The following is a 23,723-nucleotide window of genomic DNA, read 5'->3' as shown; positions in this document are numbered from 1 at the left end:
TTCGCTCGTTGATTTTTAAAAATACATTGGAACGCGCGTGTGGCGTGCGCTGAGTGGTGGCTGCAAAAATAACAACAACGAAAAAACAATCACAATAAAAGGCAAAAAGTATCTACGGTGAAACGAGGAGAAAAGTAAATTCGATGTGTCTTTTAAATAAATATACTGCAGCTGCATAAATATAAATGACGTGACAAGTTAGACCGCGTTCGCCTGCGCGCCCTCATTTCGGCTACGCTGTGTGGCTCCTCTTTCGCAACGCGTGCATTGCGCTGCGCGCTGCGTTCAAACTAAATATACCTACGTTTTTTTTTGTTGTATTTGGTGCATTTTTTGCCGGCATGCACTAGGCCGCTGTGCGCCAATAAGCGAATGAGTTTTTAATTTGTTAAGTTCTACCGGCAGCATAGCTAAGGGATCGACTGGTGCGTTGAGAGACTGAAAGGTACGCGCGGTAAAGAACGCAACGAGAATTGGGCCCATACGAAAAAATAAAAAATAAAATAAAAAGTGTGCGCACGTATTGCAAGTGTTGCATTTTGGTGTGCTTTCGTGTGTGCGCGTTTGAGTGCAAATCTGTTCGCGCGCTGGATTGGTGCAAGTGCAATGCACTGACTGAGTGTCTGCAGGAAAGCGCGCTGGCTCTGGCGGTGGCAGCAACATTTGTAGCTTGCAATTCGAAAAGCATTTATTTCTATTATTTGAGACCCTTAAGTGCCTTTCGATTGATTGCGGTTAGTTGCGGCAGAATGCAAAAATAAAGAAATTGAAAATCACACACAAAAAGTAATCATTAGCAAGCGCGCGTTGCAAACGAGTTCGAGTAGTGTGCAGAACTATTGTCGAGTGGCGACAGCGCCCTGCCGCCAGATACACGACACTCATCAATTGGGGCGCGCACAAGTGATTGAACGGTAGTGGCCCAGCGCGAACTCGTCGAAGGCAACGCCAATGCACAGCGATGCAATAAAAAATGTAATTAATAATTGATTGAAGTGTGACAGCTAACGCGCTTCATGCAACCAGTTCTATATAGCAAAAAAATTAAGCAGAGAAATCGCATAATCTGAGACAAAAATCACGAAATAAATTTAAAAAATATATATACAAGTGCAAACGAAAAATTAATGTGTGACAATAAAAGAAGATTCAGCACAGAAATTGACATTTATTAAGTGCGCTTATCTCCGCAATTGGCGCGGTTGTTTTCCATTATGCGAAATCACTCGCAATTGCCATCGCGTTCGCACGCCAATAAAAGTTTCAAAGAGCACTGAAGTGCAAAAAGCCGATGCGCCGAGTTAAATTAGCTAACAATAACTGCCAAGTTAAAATAGCAAAAAAATAATAAAAATAAAAAAATCATACATAAAGTATTATAATCTTTTTGCATTAAGCAGACAAGTGCTGAGTAAATTGCGAAATAAACGAGTAGACGCAATAAATATATAAAAAAAAAGAAATATAAAATAGCGCAACGGGTGGTGTGAAAAGGTTTTGCAGAGTTCACGGCTGGCTTTTGTGCCAAATACGAAATCATGTCTTCCTACCGCAGTAGTTATGTAAGTAAAAGCAATTATCTACAGAGAAAACGTGTATAAGTATATAGTATATATAAATACAAAATGCTAGGTGTAAATTTGAGTTGGCGTCTAACGGTTGTTTAGATGTTTTTAATTGTCAGCTGAAAGAATGTTTAAACGTTTGAATCGAGATCACCATTTTGCTGACGGCAATGCATCGAGGACGTCATTGGACGTCATTGCTTTAGCTTTTGTTGAAAGAAACTACTTTTTCTTCGCACTTCCAAAGGCAATCGTAAGAAGTCATTTTTATCTAAATATATGTACACTGAACTTTTTCTACGATTTCGTCGGGACAGACAATTGAAATAAGTTTCAGTGTAAATCAAATTTTAAGCTTTAAGAAAAAGTCAAGTAAGGTGCTGTTCCTAATAAATAAGTAAGTATATAGAATTTGTATTTGCTTAATTCCGAAGTACCATACAGTGAAACCGCTGTGGCACTTTTCCGCTCAGATATATTACCAGGTGCAGTAACCCACGTTTACTTACTTCCCGCTTCATTGCTTAACTCTCAGCATTATTTTGGAGTTTGGTTTGGTGGAGAGCCGTGGCGTCTATCCTACGCTTTTGCTTCGGAAGAAAAAGTGATGGAAATGCTTCGAAGACTTAATTTTTTGCGAGGGCTTAAATTGGAGTGTGGCATAAAGGCGGTGACTATTTTAACTGATCTCCAAATATAAAAATCCATTCCAACACCAGATTCAGCCAGCGCTTTTAAAGCAGAAATCTTTGCTATTACGAGAGGCGTTCAAAACACTGTTAGTCTTAAAATAAACCAGGACAAGCAGTGCCATTTTCTCGCATAGCCAGGCGACCATTAAGGCACTCGCATCGCCGCGGTACAGTTTCAAACCTAGCCAGGAACGGGTGGGCTCTGAATATTCCAGGGTTTTAACAGATTTAACTGATATTAACCCACTGAGACTCATTGGGTTCTTAAATTTCACGTGGACAACTATAGCTTATGGCCCGAAAAGTTCCAAAACAAGATATTATAAAAACCGGTAAGCTTCCGTCTGTTATTTTTTTTCTTTATTTATTTTGAGTATTAACATATCGAAGCTAGTGAGGTTCATGGGTGAGAATGATTTTTTTTTTTTGAAGGCTAATGTTTAGGTTAAGCCTCTATTAAAGTCATAAGGCTTACCTTCCTCCCTCAGGAAAGTGGTTTAGGACTCGTAACCTTCCTTTTTTTGTTGCCACTATCCCACAGGTATTCAAAAAAACGTTTTCTAAAATCTGTCTTTTAATCATACCTACTGAGCGTTTTACTTTTGATTAGCACAAAAATCATTTCCACACCGCCTTATTTCACCACTGTTTGTATGTATGTATGTATATTAGTGCACATAAATTTTAACACATAATTATTACCTGCAACAGTTTATGAAGCCAACTTAAAATTTATGAATTTTTTTCTTCTATTAACTCGAATTATACGCTTACATACATATGTATGTATGTTTGCTTTCTTTGAGTTTGTTTGGTCTTTCCTATACATACAATTCCAAGACTTTCATTAGCTGTTTGCTTTTCGTTTGCGATTTGCTTCCTGTCCATTAATTTTCTTATCCAAATAGTTAAGTTCGAATCTCTTTTCAAATAGCTCAACATGTTGCCGCATTGCCGTGGCTATTGTTTGCTTTATGCATCTATAAATACGCATACATACGTACATATTCATTGTTCAGTTCGCGTCACGGCAGGTATTCTGGTATTCTAAAATCTGAATATTTCGATCTATGCTTTGTTAATGGCACAAATTTCTAGCTGAAATTTTCTGAAAAGCACACTTGTTTTTTTTTTTGTTGTTTTAAGAAAATTTGTTTTTGCGTAAACATTTTTTGTGTATTTTTGTATGTATTGGAGTTGTGTTTCATCAAGTGTGTGTGTGTGTGACTATCGAAATCACCCACTTAATTTCTGTGATTTTTTTTTCGCTTTGGTCATCTCTCAGTTTTTTTTTATTTTCAACAAAACAATTTACTTGTACCATTTTTTGGGGTTTTGCTTGGCTTAGATTTTCTTTTAGTTATTTGTATTGCTACATTTCGCTATTCTTAAATGAAAGTCAATATATATTGAGCTTTTTATGCTTCGCATTTGTTTATTTGTTGAAGATTTATTTACGTTTTGCGTTGACTTTAATTGATAAAATCAAGGTTCTGCCTGTTTGGTGGAGGTCTGATTATCTCAGATGTTTCGAAAGATAGAGATTTAGTAGAAGTAAATATTTGTTTGAAGGCTACACTATTCGCCATTAAATCTACATAAAAGTACCAGATGTTTGAAAACAAGTGCGATTTTTCGTATTGGGTGTATGCATATTAGGGTGATCCAAAATAAGTAAAATCGGAATTTTAATGCTCTCACCCCCTAGGATTGTTCTATATCGATGAAAGTATACCCCTTTTATTGTTTTTTGGAATCAAAAAACATTTCGAAGTCGCTCAAAGCACTCAAAGTATTCCATGTATTTGATATGGGAAGTAAGCAACTTTTCGTATAATGGTATGGTTTAGAATTCTCGAAAATCAATATATTTCGATCGGAAAACTGTGTTCTCTTCAGGAGACTTCCAATAACAATGTCCAATTGTTTATTTAACCATTTTTTAATGCAATTCCTGGAATTTTCTAGGGGTTTTGGCGGACCTATAAAATATAGTTACTATGGAAATATGGTTAAAAAATAATTGTATATTATTGTTGGAGGTCTTCTGAATTGATTTTCAAGAATTCTACACCATTTCTCCGAAAAGTGTTTTTTCCCTATATAAAATACATGGAAAACTTTGAGCGGTTTGAACGCATTGTAAATATTTTTTGATTTCAAAATAAAAAATAGGGGCATATTTTGTTCGGTATAGAGCAATCCTATGGGGTGAGAGCATACAAATTCTGACTTTACTTTTTTTTACGTGCATTTTTGGACCACCCTAAGTTACATATCAAAAGATGAATGGTAATAATTTTCCTTGGTACAGAACTCACTATATGGCTATTTGCTACTTTAAAAATTAAATTTAGTTTCGTGAGCTGCTAGAACAGCCGCTTTTTGAAATCATCACAAGCACCTTGTGTGAAATCTAACTTCTATTACGTCGCCACCGCGTATGAGTGACCTCAGACGCTAGTTAGACATTGTTAAAAAAGCTGTAATGTGGTCTGCGCTTGAAAGGCTGGAAACAATTTGTTCGCTGTCAGATTGAAAGCAGCATTCATCAAAATGTAATTTTTGATAAAATATACAAAATCATCATACGGCCTTCTAAGTAAAGGCACTGCCTATCAGCTGTTTGTCATAAAATGTCTGCAGCTGAGATCACTTGTTTTTTTTTATCATTTCCTTTTATCTATTACGATTTCTTCCAAATACACCAATACATTGAACAAAAGAAGAAGAGTTACATTACAATAGACCCACTTGGTCGCGGTGCATAATCTTCAGATATCTATCTGTCTACGTTACTTAAGGAACTGTACGATGTGCAAAATATCTTAATAGAATTTGTGCTTGCGTTCGTGTCTGGTTTTCTTTTCCATCTCTTTAATGTTATTGTCATTTTATTGCTTAAGCTGCGATTTGGAAGAAAATCGATTCACCTGTTCCCGTAAATAAATGTTACATAATAAAAATCAGTTGAATACAGTTATATGTATGTAGGTTCCCCCAAAACGAAAAAATTTCAAATTTAAAGTTTAATATTATACATAGAATATTCCATGCAGACAAATAAAAATTCTAAAAACTGGGCTCGATAAATAGTATTTTCTAAACAAATATTATTAGCTTTCGTTAAGGAAAAATATTAATAAAATTGGTTGAGAAATGAAGGCCCTGTACTCACTGTGCGTCGCCAGAGCGTAGCCCTTATCTAAGCTGCACACGAGATGCCATTTTGTTACAATTCCTATTCTCATATGTCTTTTCAGCAGCTCCCCTCTCCTCCCAGGCGTGCGCCTAGATGTTATCACACAACGAGGAGGGACTTTAAGGTTTTGCGCCGACTCCGAACGGCGATTGTATTTTTATGAGCAGCTGTTTTTCATGCAACCGCTGTTAAGTAAAATACCCTTTTTCTATATTTTTTGCGATGTTGCTTTGACCAGGGCTTGAACCTAGGCCCGGCGGAGTGGAAGCGTGCACTGCTTACCACCACAGTGGCCGAACTCCATGCCACCTTATAATCTTTGACCGTTTTGGAGCCACTTCCTCACCACTCATATCTGAAAAGATACATACCCGTTTTACCCTTTCGCAGTTTTTCTTCAAATATATCTGTTGTATACCTGATACTTCTACTACCGTGAGCATCTATAGGAAAAGCTTTAGTTTAATTCCTCAGTCCAGTGATCTAAAAAATAATACCCAAAATTTTCGCCTGCTGAGTTTTCTTAGTAAAGAGAAGGGGTGCTAAAAATATGCAAAGTCACATTATTTGAGCCAATTTCTGCCAGATTTGGCCGATTTCGCCTTGAAGCTCTTACTTCCTATGGCGTATAAAAAATCGGGGGAGCCACCTGGGTCCAGAGTTTGTCAGAAATGAAAATTTAACGTAACGATTTTCCGTATTGCTTTGCAGATTTAAATCCAAGCTTCCTGTTCCACAAACATTTGGCCCAGTGATTCTATTGCCCAACGCCTGTGCAATATTTTTTACAAAAACAGCAAATGCACTGCAGTAGGCGTCAAATTAATAATTCGCTTGTGGCGCATTTTAATTTCCCACCCCATCCATTATTCAATTCAACTCATTACAAGTGTAGAATTTGCACAAACTTTTCACATTTCACTGCTAATAAAATAAACATTAATTGCTGGCTTAATAAATGCACACAATAACAACTATAAAAACACAAAATGATGACAACAAAGACAGCAAAAACCAACAAAGGAATTGAACGATCTTATTATTGCTTTAATGGTTGGCAATTTTCCTGGTTTTCAGTTTATTGGCGACTGATGATACAACAACCGCCAAACACTTAAGTACACTCAAACCCACATCTGCTTTTCTAATTAAGAGTAAAGATGCAAATTGTGCTGAAAAAAAACGAGTAAAAAATTCTTAAAAAATTATATTTTCTCCACTTCACTCATTCACCGTACAACATTTTGCTGCTGCAAGTTAATCGCTCGTCCCTGTATCGCCGTGATGCAGCTGCGAATGCGGGTACAAATTTAGATATTACGCACACATTCACACACACACTATGCGTCAACGTTGCAACAAAAACGAAAACGCCAGATAATAGCCAATGTTTGCATGGATTTATTTGGCTGGCAGTCGCTTTACACGAAAATAGATTCCATTGCATGTTCTGTATAAAAATGTATGTATGTATGTGAGTATGTATACAACTTTATTCGGGCGATGCTCGCATTCAAGTTTAAAAAAAAATCTCCAATTAATTATTTGACTAAAAATAAATACGGTAGTTGGCTGAAAATAGTGTGAAGGCAAATACATAAATTTCACTGCAACTTTTATTGATTAAGTCGGCGACGGTCATAAAGTGCAGCCGTTGCCGTTGCCGCAGATGCAGCCCGGCTATTGTTAGAAGGTGTTGAAAGACAAAGCTGCAGCTCGGCGGCAGGCAGTAGGCAATCATTTATATATGGTTAAGTACTTCTGACGTTTAGTTTGTGAGCTGCAAATAATCGTAACAGCGTCGCACGTGTTGGATTTGCTGTGAAGTTGTTCGAAAAGTACTCGCAGATGCACAGTTGTAAATATATGTATGACGAAAATAGAATAAAATAAAATAAAATAAAATAAAATAAAATAAAATAAAATAAAATAAAATAAAATAAAATAAAATAAAATAAAATAGAAAAATAAAATAAAAACACGAAAATAAAAATATAAATTGAGGAAATAAAAATGATTTTAAATAAAATTAAATATTCAACAACTTTTTTTTGAGCTTGAGGCCGTTTTTTAGTGAAAAATGTTGTGGAAAAACAACAGTAATTTACCAATGTTATTGTGGCTTATTAACATTTTATTTTTAATATTTTTGTTGAGCTTTGTATCACGATTGTTTATTAGGAAAAACAGTAACAGTAATTTACATTTGGTACAAATTATAGCTGCTATTTCGGTGATCACCACATCTCCTCATCAGACTTCTTCACCGAGTTCGCTGGGGCTTGAAACAAGCAATTCCGGCGCTCAAAGCCAGTAGTCTACCTACTGAGCTAAGTTCGTCATGTAAACTATTGTTGATTGTTCCACTTTCTCATTTGTCAGCCCAACTAGTTACAATCAAGGGTAACGGTTTTTTTGCTATTTAGACTTGATCATGTGGTTGTTGCATTTGTTGGTTTTTATTTAAGATTAAATTTTTTTTTGAATTTCAAATATTAGGGTGTGATCTATTTAGGATACTCAAGTATTAGTATATTTTTAAATACTAAGCGGTTAACTAAGGTTTCAGGATATTTCGGAACATATCAAGATTTTCTTCGTATTTTTTTTAGTTTGTTTGAAAATTTTTTGGGCTTATCATCGTTTGCTTTTCGTGATCTTGAAAGAACGTTGGGCGTTTTCGGACTTTTTATTTTTCCCAACCTTTATAGGATTTAGTGACGTCCAAAATACTTTACTTCTGTATTTACTACAACATAAGTACCTTAATACTTTTGTATCTAGTATTTGGTACTTAATATACATACATATGTATATTTTTAAACACAATTTCGTCCGTCACTGACGTTAAAATTAATTGGAGCCCATGTATATATTTTGGAGTTTATTCGTTGTCAAATTTGGTTTGGAGCAAACCGGTTTCTGCCATGTGCCACCTTCAAGGTAATTTTTTTGTCTCGAAACCTTTCACTTTCTTTCCCTGCGGGAGAAACCCACGAAGACTACAAAATAATAGAAAGCAAAACCAATTAAAACCATATTGAGTTACTTTGGAACAAATTTTCGTCATAGGTGCTTTAGACAGCATATTGTTTTCCAAAACGTAGTTAGACTACTCCAATCTCATATCAACTTTACAACGTGATGCATCCTATCTGCATAGTAGCGTTCGACCATGCTAAGAATAGCAGAAATATCATATTGCAAAGAGATTCCTTCGGACGCCTTTCCTCCGCCTTTGACAGCACATAAACAATGTTCAAACGGCGTCCCATTAATTTGCATTGCTTACCACATCACAGGCGCCTAAGCCGACAATAAGAGAATTCTTTCCAATGGGCTAACTAATTTAATACCAAGGCGTGATTGTTCAGAACCGCGAAATTATTTATGTAGTTATGTCTAAGATTTGGCCTAAAGTTGTGGCACACATCTACTCTTTGGCTCATTAAAATTAGTTTATTTATTTCAACTTGTACTAGATTTATAAATAGTTACATACAGTGAGTGTCAGCGTAAAGTAAATTTTTGTAAATTTTTTGAAAATATTTTGTTGTATTTAATATTTTTTTTTTTAATTTTTAATACAAATTTAGTTATTTAGGTAGATCAATAAAACTCAAAGTTTCTGCCTTGGAAACTTTATTATACTAAAATTATATTAAAATTGAATAGGCTTTAAAACTGCATGCCGAAAAAAAAATCTGAATGAAAATTGTGAAGTTTTGATGGAAATTTGAAATATTTTTAAATTGTTAGAAATTTTGATTTTTATGGATTTTATACGATTTTACTGTACGATTTTCACTGACACTCACTGTATGTATGAACATACCTAAATATATACATACATGTTTCAAAAGATTAGTATACTATACATTTTTGCATGGTGTGAAGTAGCTTTCGTTTTTTACATATTCGCGTACATACATACATACATACATACATACTAAAGTATTTACATACAACGTCCGTAGTTTATTTGGTTTGATTACAATTACGGTATTCGTCGAGTTGGCACGCGAATGTTTATAATTGATGAAATCTTCGAAGGGAACGTGCCAAAAATTACTTAATCGAAATTCTGCAATACGAGTACATAATGAAAATAAACTAAGATCTTTCAACGCTAAACATAATATCTGCAACAAATATACACAGGAAAAGAGATTGCTGATTGCAATATGAGCGAAATCTAGTGAAATATAAGCTTAAAAAATAGAACCGATAACACCATTTTCTCAGACCCGGTCGTATAAATATATATATATATATATGTCCATTCATACATCATCTGATGCTTTGTATTTTGACGTTTTGGAATTCACCCCATCTGTAAAAACAACGTCTGTTCTGCCATTCCGGAATTAGATAGAAAAGCAAAGCGAACGGATCTGGTGGTGAACGAGAGAAAAACGAAGTTCTTCCGTCATCAGACACACAGTCATAGCATAAGCGTCTCGGCAAACACGACACTGTGGACAGATACAATTTCGAAAAAGTAAAGGACTTTGTTTAATAGCCAAGGTTCAGGTTTGGAATTTAACTGAGAATCACTCTTGCCAACAAGTGCTACTTTGGACTGAGTAGGCAATTGAGAAGTACTACTACTAAAATTCAATTTAAAGTAGGACATATCAAGAGAAAAGAAATGATTAATATTGGGAGGAAAAGTTCACCAGCGGCCATCGAAGAATGAGACATATTTTAAAGTTAGCCAGTCTTTCTTAAGCTACTTTTGGCGGGGTAATCCGTTTCACCCGTTTAAGTTATGCACTATGGATAGCTCATGTTCCTTCGGGTGGCAGTTTCCTGCAATTAAAAAATTTCTCATCAAAATCGTCTGTCTTTCGGGTATGTAAATATTTATGCAACAATTATTGTTGAGCACTTTTCTTTTGCGAACATTTTAAAGTGTCATTCCGCATATGGAAAATACGCACCTCTTCAAAGTCTCCTACTTTTTGATTTGTTTCTATACTTTTTTTGTTTTTTTTTTTTGTATAATCCAAATGTGCGACAAGTGCAATAAAATGGAATCCGCCACAAAGGCACAGCAGACATGCTTCAATCACACACTGCAACAACACTAAAGCAATTAAGAATCGCAAATTCCAAAGTGATGCGAAAGTGATTTGTGCCATATGCCGCAAGTGTGCTGTACCCCTTACAGCGGTGATCCATCGAAGTGGCAAAGGACTGGACGCCAGGCGTCTGGATGCAACAGCGCGACGCTCGCTAAAAGTCTGTACGTGGAGTGTTGTGCTGATATCTGACATTTGGCGAGAGTGGCAGCGACCGAATTCGAGCATTTCGAACGTTTCGAATACAAACAAACAAACAAACAAACACGTGTATGTATTGATGTCTATGCCGCTGTGAAATCTGTAAGATGTGGTAAATGTCAACGTCTCAATGGCATGCCAGCATAAAAATAGAAATGTTATTCTTGTATTTTCCTAAAGAATTGCGCAAGTAAATATAGACTTGGTTGCAAGTTGAATATAAAAACTCTTTGGATAATGGAATTCTCAAAGAATTTGAAAGCAAGTAGTGGTGCTTGCATAAGAATATTCTGCAGTTCAAGTGGAGAGGCATTCATTGCGGTTTTAACGGCAAGAATACTATGTTGCTGCCCATTTGATGGTAACTACAAGAAATTCGAAAACATATCGCCAAATATTCCAGTGGGTTGCTAGCATAAGTCTAAATAAAGTTATATTCATACATACTATACTACATCAATAAATACATACAAACATACACATATTCAGTGCTGATCTGGCTGCGATCGCAGTGAAGTCAGCGCCAATTATAATCTTGCAGATGTTGAAATAATCGAAATGAATCTGTTTACACATCCAAAATTAATTGAAAATCTTGCCGAGGTGAAACGCCAACCGGCAACGACGAGTCCATTTAATGGTGTCGAGTCGACAAGAGAGCGCCTATAAAATATTTTACTACTTATATATGTACATTCATACACATTGCATGGGAGGAATAGGAAAATAATAACAATTGACAAGAGCGCGCACATGTTGGAAAGCACTTCTCGCCCGCTCCCACTGCTCCATCCGCTGTTGTGGAATGGCAACGCATATGTACAAGTCTGTAAATACATATATACATGTAAGTATGTCCGCATTGGGGTAGCATAATTATTTTTATGTGTGCGTGAGGAAATCTCTGAATGGCCCTTATGCACTTGATTTTTTTGTTGAGCTCTTCCGAGGAAGCGAAAGTGCAACCTGCCTCAGTCCGCAATGCGTTGCCTGTTGCCGTACATAATGGATGGTGGCATGGATGTTTATGCACGTACATATGTATGTGTGTGGCTCCATGGCTTTTGTGGCATGATTGCTGGTGAAGTGCTTAATTGATTTCGTGTCAATCTGGAAATACCATTAATTATTATTTATGGCGCAATGAGGCAGTTTTCAGTGATCTTCTGTGTGGCAGGCCGGTTCACATTGTGTATCTTCATTAGTTTTAACATTTGCATGTGTTAATTGCTTAATTTCATTACTCTGATATAATTAAATTTGTGAAATTTTTCCGCTTTCCTTGCAGACACCATGGAAAACCAACTTGGGCTCATCGTATAAACCCAGCGGCTCCAGTGCGGTAAGCGCAACCATTTTCGTATACTTTATATGAAAACAACCTTATATTTTTCTTGCTTGCAGTACACCTCGCGTGATGATATTGGCAGCAGTCGTTATTCTTCTTTGGCTTCGCCGAGCACATATCGCCCGTCCTTCTCTGGCGGCACTTACCGCATCAAGCGCGATACCCCTTCCAGTCTACAGACACCTTCGTACACAAGTCGTTACACGCCGAGTGCAACGAGTCGCGCAACTCCTGTAGTAGACTCCTCCACCGATATCGGCGGCTCAAAGCGCTACACTGCAACCGCCACAGGTAGTCTTAATAAGTATGGCTCGTCGCGCGAACCAAGTCCTGCCGCCCTCGAAATCACAAATCGTATACGTAGTCGGGAGCCTAGTCCAGTCTCTCGCGCGCTAAGAGGAAAATCGCGCGATCCAAGCCCAGTGGTCGACACTAGTTGTAAAATTGGCTACGGCGCGCTGAACTCATACCGCATGTCAACGCCGAAATCATCCAGCACTTCGGGTTACAATGCACGTTATGGCAGCGGTACATCCGCGGCGCGTGCGCCAACTATGCCGCCGGATACCTCCATTTCATATCTTACGGCCAGTGACTTTCATGCGCGTTCTGTTAGTCGCGCAAGGGAGAGCGCTGCTCGCAAATCCAACGAGAAGGAAATTGATGAGGAGGTGTCAGAAGAGCCAAAAAAGTTAGAAGAAAAGAGCGAAGTTGGAAGTAGTTCAGAGGAGGAAGAGAAAGAAACATTTACCTCGGTGTCGGTGGTCACACGTGCCACGTCTCCCACGCCACCCGGCAGCGCGACAACTGTGCAAAGAACGCGCCGCATTGATATTGCAAAAACAATTGAAAAGACCATACAACGGTCAACATGTAAGCGAAAGACTTTGGATAAGGAAATACAATCTGACCGACTTGATGACTCGACGCGTTACTCGCGTTTCGGTCTGAGCAGTCGCGTGCCCTCATACAGTCCGCACTCGGACAGTCGTTACACATCCACGAACCTACGATACAGTTCCAGCCCGTTATCGTCTGTTTCAAAGTCATCCGCCTCAAATGTATCTACTGCCTCCAGCGGCGAGCCAAAGAAAGAGGCCACTGCTGCCGCTAGTAAAACTACACGCGCTGCCGGGAACACAAAGTCGAAGCTGTCTCCTCCAAAGGTTGTTCGCATAAGCTCACGACAATCTTCGCTTGAAAATCTCACTGCCAACACAAATGCCAATAAGCCTCCAACTGCACCGAAGGCTGAGTCACCCACCAAGAGCAGCTCCAGCAGCGCAAATGTGCCAACGAAGCTTCCGAACAAAGATTTTCGTAAATCCGCGCTAAATGTTGGCCCCACCGATCGGCCGCGCAAGTCCCGCACGCCCAGTAGTGGTACAGATTCGGATGCGGTGCAACAGGTTCACAACGATCTGGTTAACGGGTCCGCACAGCGCAAAGATCGCTCACCGAGCGCTGGTTCAGAGGCAAGCAATGCATCAGCTGCGTCGAGTAGACGAGGAGGGACAGGTGAGAATAAATCACGGCCACGCTGCCATGCCAAAAAATCGTCATCGTCAACGTCATCACTGAGCCGTCATAACAGCAGCAATAATTTGAAAAATAGTGCACACAAATCATGCACCCCATCGTCATCGTCTTCCACTTCTACTTCCACATCCACGGTATCGTCATCGAGCGGCGCGGAAAGCGCTGGGGAGCCAAAGAAAGCAAACAAAAAGCAGGGCAAGAAGAAGAACCTCAACACCCACAACAAAGAACAGGCAGCCAACAATTCGAGTGTGACAAAGTGTGCGACAAACAGCACAGGTGATTCTAATGATCTACCGTCGCAGCGGCCAGCGGCTGAAAATAGAAAGGCAGCGCAACCACCGCCACCACTGAGCGCAAATGATACGCGCTCCCCCCAGATAGACACGGCGGCAGCGGAGGCCGTTGAATCATCGCGCACAAATTCGAAATCGCCACTCACCTCCTCCCAAGAGAAGACCTCTAATCGACTGCAAAAGTTGTCGTCTGTGTCGAATTTTTTCGTTGCTCGTCAGAGCGATGTAAATAGCGAACCCATTTTCATCGAAAGCTCTGAGAATTCAGGGGGCGACTCAGAGACGGGTCAGCTAATTGGTAGCAGTCTTACGGCAGCAACCAAATCGAACACGTCGCCAACGAATAACGCGACCACAACGACAACGACTGATCCTGCCAGCGTAGCAGCAGCTGAAGCAGAATCAACCACTACGACATCGAAACGAAACTGTTATAATTCGAGCCTCGACAATACAGAGAATACATCTGCGAGGAGTCAACGCAGTCTAACGAAATATAGCAACGAAACACAAGATCGCAGCAGATCTTCAGTAACGAAATCGACTAGTACACACTTCCCACACGAAACAACGGTTACAGAAACGGCGCTAACCACCGAAAAAGTAACCGATTCCTACACCACTACGGCTACGACGTCTGCGGAAGAGCCCGAGGAGTCCAGTTGGTGGCAAGACACGAGTCGACAGATCGATACAGCATCTGCTTTGGGTTACCATCAAAAAGACGATATGCGCTTCAAGCTCAGGCACATCGACTCTGGCGAAACGGCGTGGTGGTTACGCAATGATGAGGACGATACTTTGGCGGATGATGATTTAAGAACACTCAACCAGGAGGAGGAAGATCAGAGCGAGGTCACTACGGCTCCTACACAGTCGCTGACCAATAATACGAATACGAATACGCAAAGCTGTAGTGATCAACGCAATGCATCACAAACGAAGTACAGTTGGTGGACGAGCGACCAAAATGCAGGGAATGAAGCTGGCGGAGGGGACGAAGCGGTCGCGCACAATGAAAATGATCAAAATGAAACGAACTGTGCGACATACTATAAAGTAAATGGAGAAGCTAAGCAAATCGCAAGAAGCCACTGCACCCCAGAAAAGCCATGGTGGGGCGACTCAAATGAGGACAGCAAAGGCGATGATAAAAATAATGGGCGACTGGAGAACTCGAATAGTTCAGGTAAGCAAAATGGCGCCATTCAATTGAAAATTTGTCGCGTGGAATCTGGGGAGAAGTCTTGGTGGTTGAGTGAGGCAGAGAAGGAGCGGAAGAACTGTGAAGAAGAGGCGGCCGTCGAAGCTACCATAAAACTACCCACACGAAAAGCCGGTAACTTGGAGCGCTCATCGAGTAGCAGCAAGGATGTGAGCGATGACAAACGTTGGTGGATGTCTGGCCCAATGAAGAAGCAGTTCACCGTCCAGCGCGTTGAGTCGGGAGAGCGTGCCTGGTGGCAGCAAAATGACGAGGAAGAGACAAGGCACCAATCGCCACAAAGGCAAAAGACGAATTCGAACCTCGCGCGGGCCGATTCCAATGAAAAATGTTGGTGGCAAGAGGACAATGACGAGGACAAGCCGGTCAAAAGACCCAGCGCGCGCACGCAACGTTCTGACTCGGGTGAGAAAGCCTGGTGGCTGCAAGCTGATGATGTGGAGGAGAAAGTACAGAATGGAGTCATAAATAATTTGAGCACAGCGGAATTGGATGAGGTAGCAGCAGACGAAGCCGGGGGACGAGATTACGCCGACACAGAAGTGCAACATATTAATGGGCACGTAGCTGGCGCGCAACAACAAAATTTTGGCACCGAACTTAGTAATTCGTTCAATTTCGAGTATTCAGAACGACCGCCACCATTGGGACAATGTGCCAGCCCCATTGCCCTTGAGCAAGACGCCCCTCAAATGCCACCGCAACCGCCTACGCGCAATCTAAATCAATGCAAATCGCCTTACGATAACATTCCAATGTCGAAAGTTCAAATGAATCACTACTATCAGCCCCAATACTCAACTCAACCACAACCGCCCACAACACAATCATCAATACCACAACAATCACCTTACTACCACCACCAATCACAACAACAGCAACAAGCGCAACAAACAAATGATTACTATACACCTTATGCCCACAATAGCAGCAGCTACAGCAACAATGTTGGCAACATCAGACAAACGTTTGGTGGTGAGAAGCTCTTCATATCGCGTCATCAAAATATCGATGAGCTTTTGGGTGGTTCGTGTCGTCCATTGAGTCCGCTCTTCTTGGACGGCAGCAGCAGCGCCAACAGCTTTGCCACAGTGCCGGCGAATCGCAACGTCTTCTTAGAGGAGATCACACCCGATCAAGTGCGCATACACGATAGTACAGCGCAAATGCCGGTGATTCAACGCATGGAGAGGTGAGTACAAGTACTGGTAACTAATGAGCACTGCTGGTATGAGCGTGGTGTGTGTTGAAAAGCTTATCGGTGTTTGGAGGTTGGTGTTTGCGAGTTAATGAATGGCAATTGCAATTCTGTTTCAGTTTTTTTGCCTTTATTAATTTATTTTTTATTTTCGTTTCTTTTTCTGGATATTAGGGACGAATGGGATAACTATGGAAGTGGAAGTGCAGCACAACCGATACCGTATTATGAGCAGAAAATGGTGAGTGAAAATAATTTTGGATTCGATTTCGTAGTGATCTATTGCATGATAAAAATATAGTAAGGTAGAACCGCTGAGAGTCACTTTTAAAATTCTTCACGTTTCCAAACAATTTAATTTTTAAATTTACTCACAAACTCACACACACATTTTCATTTTCAATCTCAAGCAACAACAATTTCGTACAATTTCAATTTTTTATTTTCACTTTTATATGATTTTAAAATGTTGGCAAACTTCAAAAAAAAATCATGGCCGACAAATTGAGAGAACGGTTATACCTTGCTATGTTTTTATCATAATCTATTGTGTGCGCGGGTATTGAGTAAAATTTAAGTAAAATATGCAATGCTTAAAATTTCTTACGAACGGTTGCTATGTTTAATAATAATAATTAATGTTCTAGGTGTGGGTATCCAAAGAAATATTATTGCCGGAATTGGGCATTAAATAATATTCGTGTAAAGACATTGTATCTGTTTCCACATATGTAATATTTTTTTAAATAGCACAAATTTTTTGTCATTCCCACTGGGAAAATAGGTAAGCACCTTACGAGGTAAGCCATGTTTTCTTTCAGTTTTTAGTACCAAAATTGTCATCATGGCCAATGTCATCTACTAGTAAAGCACAAAATGAACACCTCCAACGACACATTACGTTGTCAGTTGCAAAGTAACGTGCAGCCGAAGTTATCTCCAAGCGCCGAACTACTCCGAGCGACTTCTCTGCATTACACGTAACTTACTTTGTAAAGCGGCTCAGAAGTATGTCTGATACCAAATGTACATTCTAAATTCCTAATTACATAAGGCGGCCATGCCTTTGTAAAAGTAAGGGACGTTCGGCAGGGAAATGGCAATGACTGCCAGGTGAAGAGTAAGTTGCTAATAAGGTATTATTACGTGCTCCTAATTCCCACTGGGATTTCAATGCCCAGTGGAAATTTGACTAGAGAAATAAGTTTTATTCGTAAATGCTTTCATCTACTTTCTTAAAGTAGTTTTTGTGATTGTATGCGTGTTTTAGGAGTTGGAATTATATATACATATATAATATTGCTTCCGTTGGTTTAGTGCGCGACCGCCATTCATCCATCGAATGACTTGCAGCATCCTTCCTTATTGATGGCTGTAAGCAGTTCGTTCACGGTGAAGAAGGGGAGATAGGACTCCACCTAATCGATACTGCCACTAGATTAGCTTGCACTACCTGGTTTATTCTACAACAGTGCCCAGCCTCGAGTCAATGCTCAGATCCATCAGCGCTTCCGAATTTGATGAGAACATGATCTTGTTGAAGGTGTCATCGGTATCTAGGATTGTTATCAGGTTATATGTATTTCTTGATAGGCATTGATATTGTAATATACCATTTTATGCGCTTTTCCCGGGGACTTTTCCTTGGTATAAGCATACTGGGTTGTCGCGAACTTGTTCGCGGCTGCGTCCTTTAAATAGTGCTTTATAAGCCGAACCTGCGTTTTTAGTCTAAAGGGCAATAAACCTAAGCAGGGATCACTCGATTTGTGCATTTTCCCAATTACAGCATGGTGTTATTAGGAAAGTTGTTATTGGACTGAACTCATTATGTCTACACTACACCTCTCTGTGACTTCCAAAATGTACAAATCTGTACAAATATACAAATTGTGTGACACCTGGAGTATGGGTCTGAACCCAAAAGAGTAGAGTTTATGTGTGATGAAACTAATTTGCGGACTAAAACTCTTCTGTACCTATTCGGTATGTGGTTAAGAGCAAGAGCTCATAGTTGTAAGCCAAGCAGAGTCCGCAATAAACTTCGGAAGCAGTGTCCGAGCATGCCATCGAATTATAACTTAAGAACGCTTTATTAAACGGCGGTTGAGAAGTGCATGGCAAAAATTTCATAAATTTAATGAAGGGAAATTTTTTCATATGCAGCAGTACATAGCATGAAATTAGGCGCTTGATGTTAGTAGTCGCTGGGTATGGCTTCAATGTAGAAGTAGGTTCATGGTAGGTAATATCTTCTTTCTTTAAGAGTTTACGATTTACTATGAGTTGGCCCTCCTTTTTTGTAGAGCATCAAGCTTATTAGTGGTACCAAAATGAAAGTGCTTCTTCCCCTGTCTCTGTAAATCTGCATTCATGGCGCCTAGGAGAGTACCTTTCGAGATCTACCTCAGTCCACATCCGTGCGAAAATCCCTTCATTACTCTAGTAATCCTTACTGCTTACTTTAGTAAGGATTATACGTGGATTAGAGACATAAGCCACTTAACAGTAGCAAAAGTTTTTAGTTTTTGAACTTTGAATTGTCTCGTCATTGCAGAGGACCATCGATGTGTACATATATGCATACATAATAATAAGTGAGAATCAATACATATTTACATACGTATGTCCGTGTAGCCGAAAGACTTCTGCGTATCGAAATCGAACAGGTGGTTCATAAAATTTTTTTGTCAATTATTTTGGATGGGTGCCAAATTGCTTACAGAATTAAAAGAATGTATAAATCTTTCAAAATATGACACCGCGATTTAAAATACAAACATTTAAAGGAGGGAAAGAGTGAAGATGAGTTAAATAAATTAATTGAGCAGAATCAAAATTGCCAAGATTTTCTATAGCAGCACAACAAAAGCGTAGTCATTGCGTATAATTTTGGAATAAAAAATTACCATTAACGATCGTCAAAGGTCAGAGGGCTACGCTTGCACATCAGCAATGTAGTGATAGTATTTCTGCCTGCATATATTTAGACATATCAGCATACATATATACATACATGTGACTCACGCACGCACAACATTGCTGGGATTTCTACGCTGGCTGACTGATTGCCTCTTCTGCTGCTGCTGATTCAATTACGCAAAGAATTAAAGTGAAGTGAGATAGAGGACTTGCTTTGATTTCTCTGAACTGTGGGGCACTTGCGCGAAATTCGTTTAATAGTCACTCAATTTGACACTTAACTTTTTCTATTTGATTACTTCATTATCGCACTGGCATATTTTATTTTAGGTATTGCGATTTTATATAGAAAATATGTATGCAAGTACTTACTCGTATGCACATTTGTATATATGTAAGTACATACATACATACAGCTACGCGCATGGCTATTTAATATTCAAATAAAAAAATCTTTCAAAGTTTAATGTACTTTTGTTTTTTATGTTCTTTGATTAAATTTACGAGGCAAAAATATGTTTAATTTGAAAGAAAACAAAAAGCTTGGCAATATTGACAAGGCAAACAGTCGGCATATTAACTTTAATGTTTGTATGCAGGGAAATGCAAGAATGCGCTCAAAAACAAATTTACATGCATATCCACGTACATACATTTTTTTTGGTCGAAAATGAAGACACGCTTATCTTGGAAAATGCATTATCTCCAATTTTCTATAAAGAACAAGATTCCAACGCGAAATTGTATTTAAATGAAAAGTTGAAAAAGATACATATATACTAAAAGAAGTAAAAAACAACCACTCGTGCTCATATGTATACCCGTAGTTGCGTATATAACGTATACGCCCCGTAGCACGATAAAAAGTCATATTACACGTTTGCTCGCACGCCGTAACTTAATATGGCTTATATTACTTAAAAATGATTACATATTTTGCTTTTGAGATTTTTACACAATATTCCTTATGCAGATATGTATCTATTACTTTTTTCATGTATAAATATAAAAATTTTTGAATGCATTTCGATGGATGCCAATAAAAATTGTAAAATTGGAATTTTATTTTCTTCATTTGGTGACACACTAGTTTTGTTACACTAGATTCGTTGGTTTTACCAAGAATAATATTTTCACCGTTTCATTTCAACATTTTGAAGTATCTTAAATTATTACAATTAAAAAAAAAATCGTAAAATTTCAAAACCTACAAAAAAATGGCTGCGACAGATATTCTGCATGCTGCCATTTTTTTTTATTTCGTGGTAAGCTTTTGAAACTTCACATATTGCCTCTAATATGAAAATTTTATTTGAAAGCTTCCCAAAGTTATTAAAAAAAAACATTAGGATTTTTTCTAGTGACAATGAAGAAGTGAGCAATTTCGGTACTTTTTCGCTTAAAAAAAATGTTTTAAGGCTAAAATTGTTCAAATACTTGATTTTTTTATGCCACTTGTTTCTGGAACTTCACTGATTGCAAAAAATGCAAGAATAATGCTTTAACGTTTTTTTTTCTGGGGAGAGGAGGGAGTCGACACTAAAAAAAAACAACTCGTGAGATTTGCTCATATACACAAATTTTGTTACTTTGGAGGTTCTTTAGTTGGCATTTCTCTTAGTTTGGTAATGATCTTTCGCAACAGCTGATTTATAAAAATTTTATTATATACGAGTGCAATTATTATTTTAACCCTTTCATGTCTGATGTTGACTATAAGCAACGTCGACATTTTGGCTTATAAATCTTGGTTTTCGAAATATTTTTTCTAATGGCTCATTTTAAATGACATCTCAGAATATTGTGAAGGCAAATAAATGAAATCCATGTTATAATTATGGAACCAGTTAGTTGTAAACACTCAAACCAATTTAGTTCGGGCATGAGAGGCAACTTTCTTGCCTCTTCTGTCACGTCTTTATTTTCATCTACATTATAATGTCAAACAACAGTCGAGATTTTGAGGGTGTTAAAAAAATTTTTTAATGCAGTTTCGTGAATTACTCGGCCAGCCCTACGAGCTCTACTAGATCACTTAAACAGTTCAGTTACACCGTGTTACTATTTCAAAGTCAAAAAATTTTTGTTAAACTTGAATATTTTTTTCAACATTCCATTCCGAGCAAAACTCTTGAATTTACGTCGTTCTTTAGATGTGGTCAATAAATTTTATAAAAGTCAACCTGCAAAGGAAGTTGGCTACATAAGCAAAAATATGTTCGTATGAGTTATTAAATTCTTTGGTTCTACTACATTTATCATTACACATTTTACGAGTATCACGCACACACACTGACTGACTGACGCTCNCCAAAGACGCCATCCTTTTTATAGTAACTAATATTCAAACAGACTCAATAAGTTTTATATCTCTCACCTTGCCTAGGGCGTTTTGTTGAATAAAGTATAAAGGCTCGTCTAGGTTAAACATACCGATGATAAGGTCTAAGCTCAACATCCTTTCGGAATGATTAATGTGAACATTTTTTCATCATTTTACTTTATTTGTTAAGCACCAAGTTACCAAGTAAGTAGTGGTTTACTAGTCTTTTCATGCGTTGACTCCATATTTTCTATGGCCTGGTATCTGCAATCATTCATATCCCATTCTGTCCATGCATTTGTTTTCATATGCACACGAGAATTATTTCAGCTGTCGACTTTTTTTCGTTTCGCTGTAGCCAAAAAAAAAAACAGGAAAATTCCACAAAAAAAAAAACAAGTTAACATTCATCGCTTCGTTTGTGACTAATTTTTGTGTTGACTCATCCGACTCCACCACACCTCCCGAGCAGCACAGACATTCAGTGTCGTTCGAGCTGCAGTCAGCCAACAGGCAGGCATCAGTCGTCAGTCGTCGCCACCGCCACCGCCAACTATAAGCCATCAGCTGTCCACAGTCAGCAACGAAGAAAAAGCAACACCAACAACAACTGGCGCGTATGCAACAATGCATTTTTTGGTATTTTTCATGGCTCAGAAGTAAATTCAGCAGCAATAAACTGATATCTATGCGCATACTCCTACTCCTACTAGAGATGCCAGATCGAAATAAGAAAAAACATCGATTTTTTAATCGATTCGAATCGAAATAAAAATAATCAATGCGGGAAGAAATTATTGTATTTTTTACAATACATTTTACATTTTTCATAAGGGCTATTATTTATCATTAACCCTACTTAAGGAAATGCTTAATTTTGTCTTGATTTTATTTGTTTTTTGATCACAAATGAGAAAAAATTTTATGTTTTACTACGAAATTAACCACTATTAAAAACTATATTTATGCAGATTTTTTTTGCAATATGGACGCTTTTTAGTTTTTTTTTTGTTTGCGCTAACTCTATATTTACCCGTTTTAGAAAGGATTTGCTGCAAAACTACATACGTACTAAAATTTTTTCTTAAAGCAGTAATTAAAGAGTGCACAATTTTTATGAAAATTTCCACAAAGTTTGGAATATCCATTTTTGAGGTTTTTGTTGTAGAATTAGCCATAATTTTATATAGCGTTATTCCAAGAGGTTTTCCTGAGGAGCCCTCTAGTCGGAGGAGGAAGACAGGCAGGTCATTGAATTCTTTGGCCTTTGCTCTCTCAAGTTAGAGAGGTGAGAGGTGTGAAGCCCCATAATTTTTTTGTACCAGCCAACAATTCAAATTTCTTTAAAATATTATACATTTTCTGAGGTAAATTGAGGAAAAATCGAATGTCGCTTCTCAAATTTTTTGAATCGATTTACGGATCGAATCGGAACTGAAAAATCGATCAAAAATCGATTTGGAAGGGCTAGATTAATCGATCTTCGATTTAATCGATTTAAAAACGGCATCTCTACTATCTACACGTATGCATTTATAGATCTGCAAATCTGCCGTTGCGAATTAACGTGTAGGTGTTGCGATTATTCGCCTTTAAATTTAATAAATCTTGAAGAGTGCATACAAGTCTACATACATAGTATGTCAGTATGTATGTACAATGTATTTTAATATTTTTGCTGTTGCCTGAAGTCGCGTTTTGAGGGCGAGTCTGCTAAAGCATACATATGTATGCATGCATGCAATTACATATTAAAGTGCATGTACTGTTGTTTGCGGCTGTGCCTGATTTGGCCACAGCTTCTGATTGACGTGCAGAGATTACAGTTGCTGTTGTTATTGTTCTGACGAGTTAATATCTGTGGTTGTTGGACACATTGTAGGTTGGTTGGATGTGTTGGTGGTTTTACTGCAGTTTTTGATGGCTGATAATCGGCGGCAAGCACGTTTTTTTATTGCATTACAGGCTTAAAGACATGCAAATTAATTTGATATAATTGATTACTCAGCGAATGCGTAAAGTAAACAAAGTAAATTTTTGTAGGAAGGAGGAGGAATTTAATGATAAGACCCGCAGGGGCCGTAACAGTTACAACTTTTATAAAAAAAATCGCTCTTTAACAATTATA

General features: G+C 38.3%; 1 protein-coding gene across 1 annotated transcript in view; it reads left to right on the top strand.

Moving 5' to 3' along the window:
• The first annotated feature begins 13 nt into the window (after positions 1–13).
• The window catches only part of LOC108371174 (serine-rich adhesin for platelets-like), a 44,613-nt gene continuing 20,903 nt past the window's right edge, over positions 14–23,723 (top strand). Inside the window, exons 1-4 of the mRNA XM_017626683.1 lie at positions 14–1,562; positions 12,033–12,086; positions 12,149–16,344; positions 16,525–16,591. Of these exons, the coding sequence (XP_017482172.1) occupies positions 1,539–1,562; positions 12,033–12,086; positions 12,149–16,344; positions 16,525–16,591 (4,341 nt within the window). The 5' untranslated portion in view covers positions 14–1,538. The remainder of the gene's footprint in view (positions 1,563–12,032; positions 12,087–12,148; positions 16,345–16,524; positions 16,592–23,723) is intronic.

This window comes from Rhagoletis zephyria, unplaced genomic scaffold (genome assembly GCF_001687245.7).
Source record: "Rhagoletis zephyria isolate East Lansing unplaced genomic scaffold, Rhagoletis_zephyria_1.1 Rzeph_scaffold_04747, whole genome shotgun sequence".
In the NCBI taxonomy this organism is placed as follows: Eukaryota; Metazoa; Arthropoda; class Insecta; order Diptera; family Tephritidae; genus Rhagoletis; species Rhagoletis zephyria.
The sequence above is the reverse complement of the archived record's forward strand: the minus strand, read 5'-3'. Positions and strand labels throughout refer to the sequence as shown.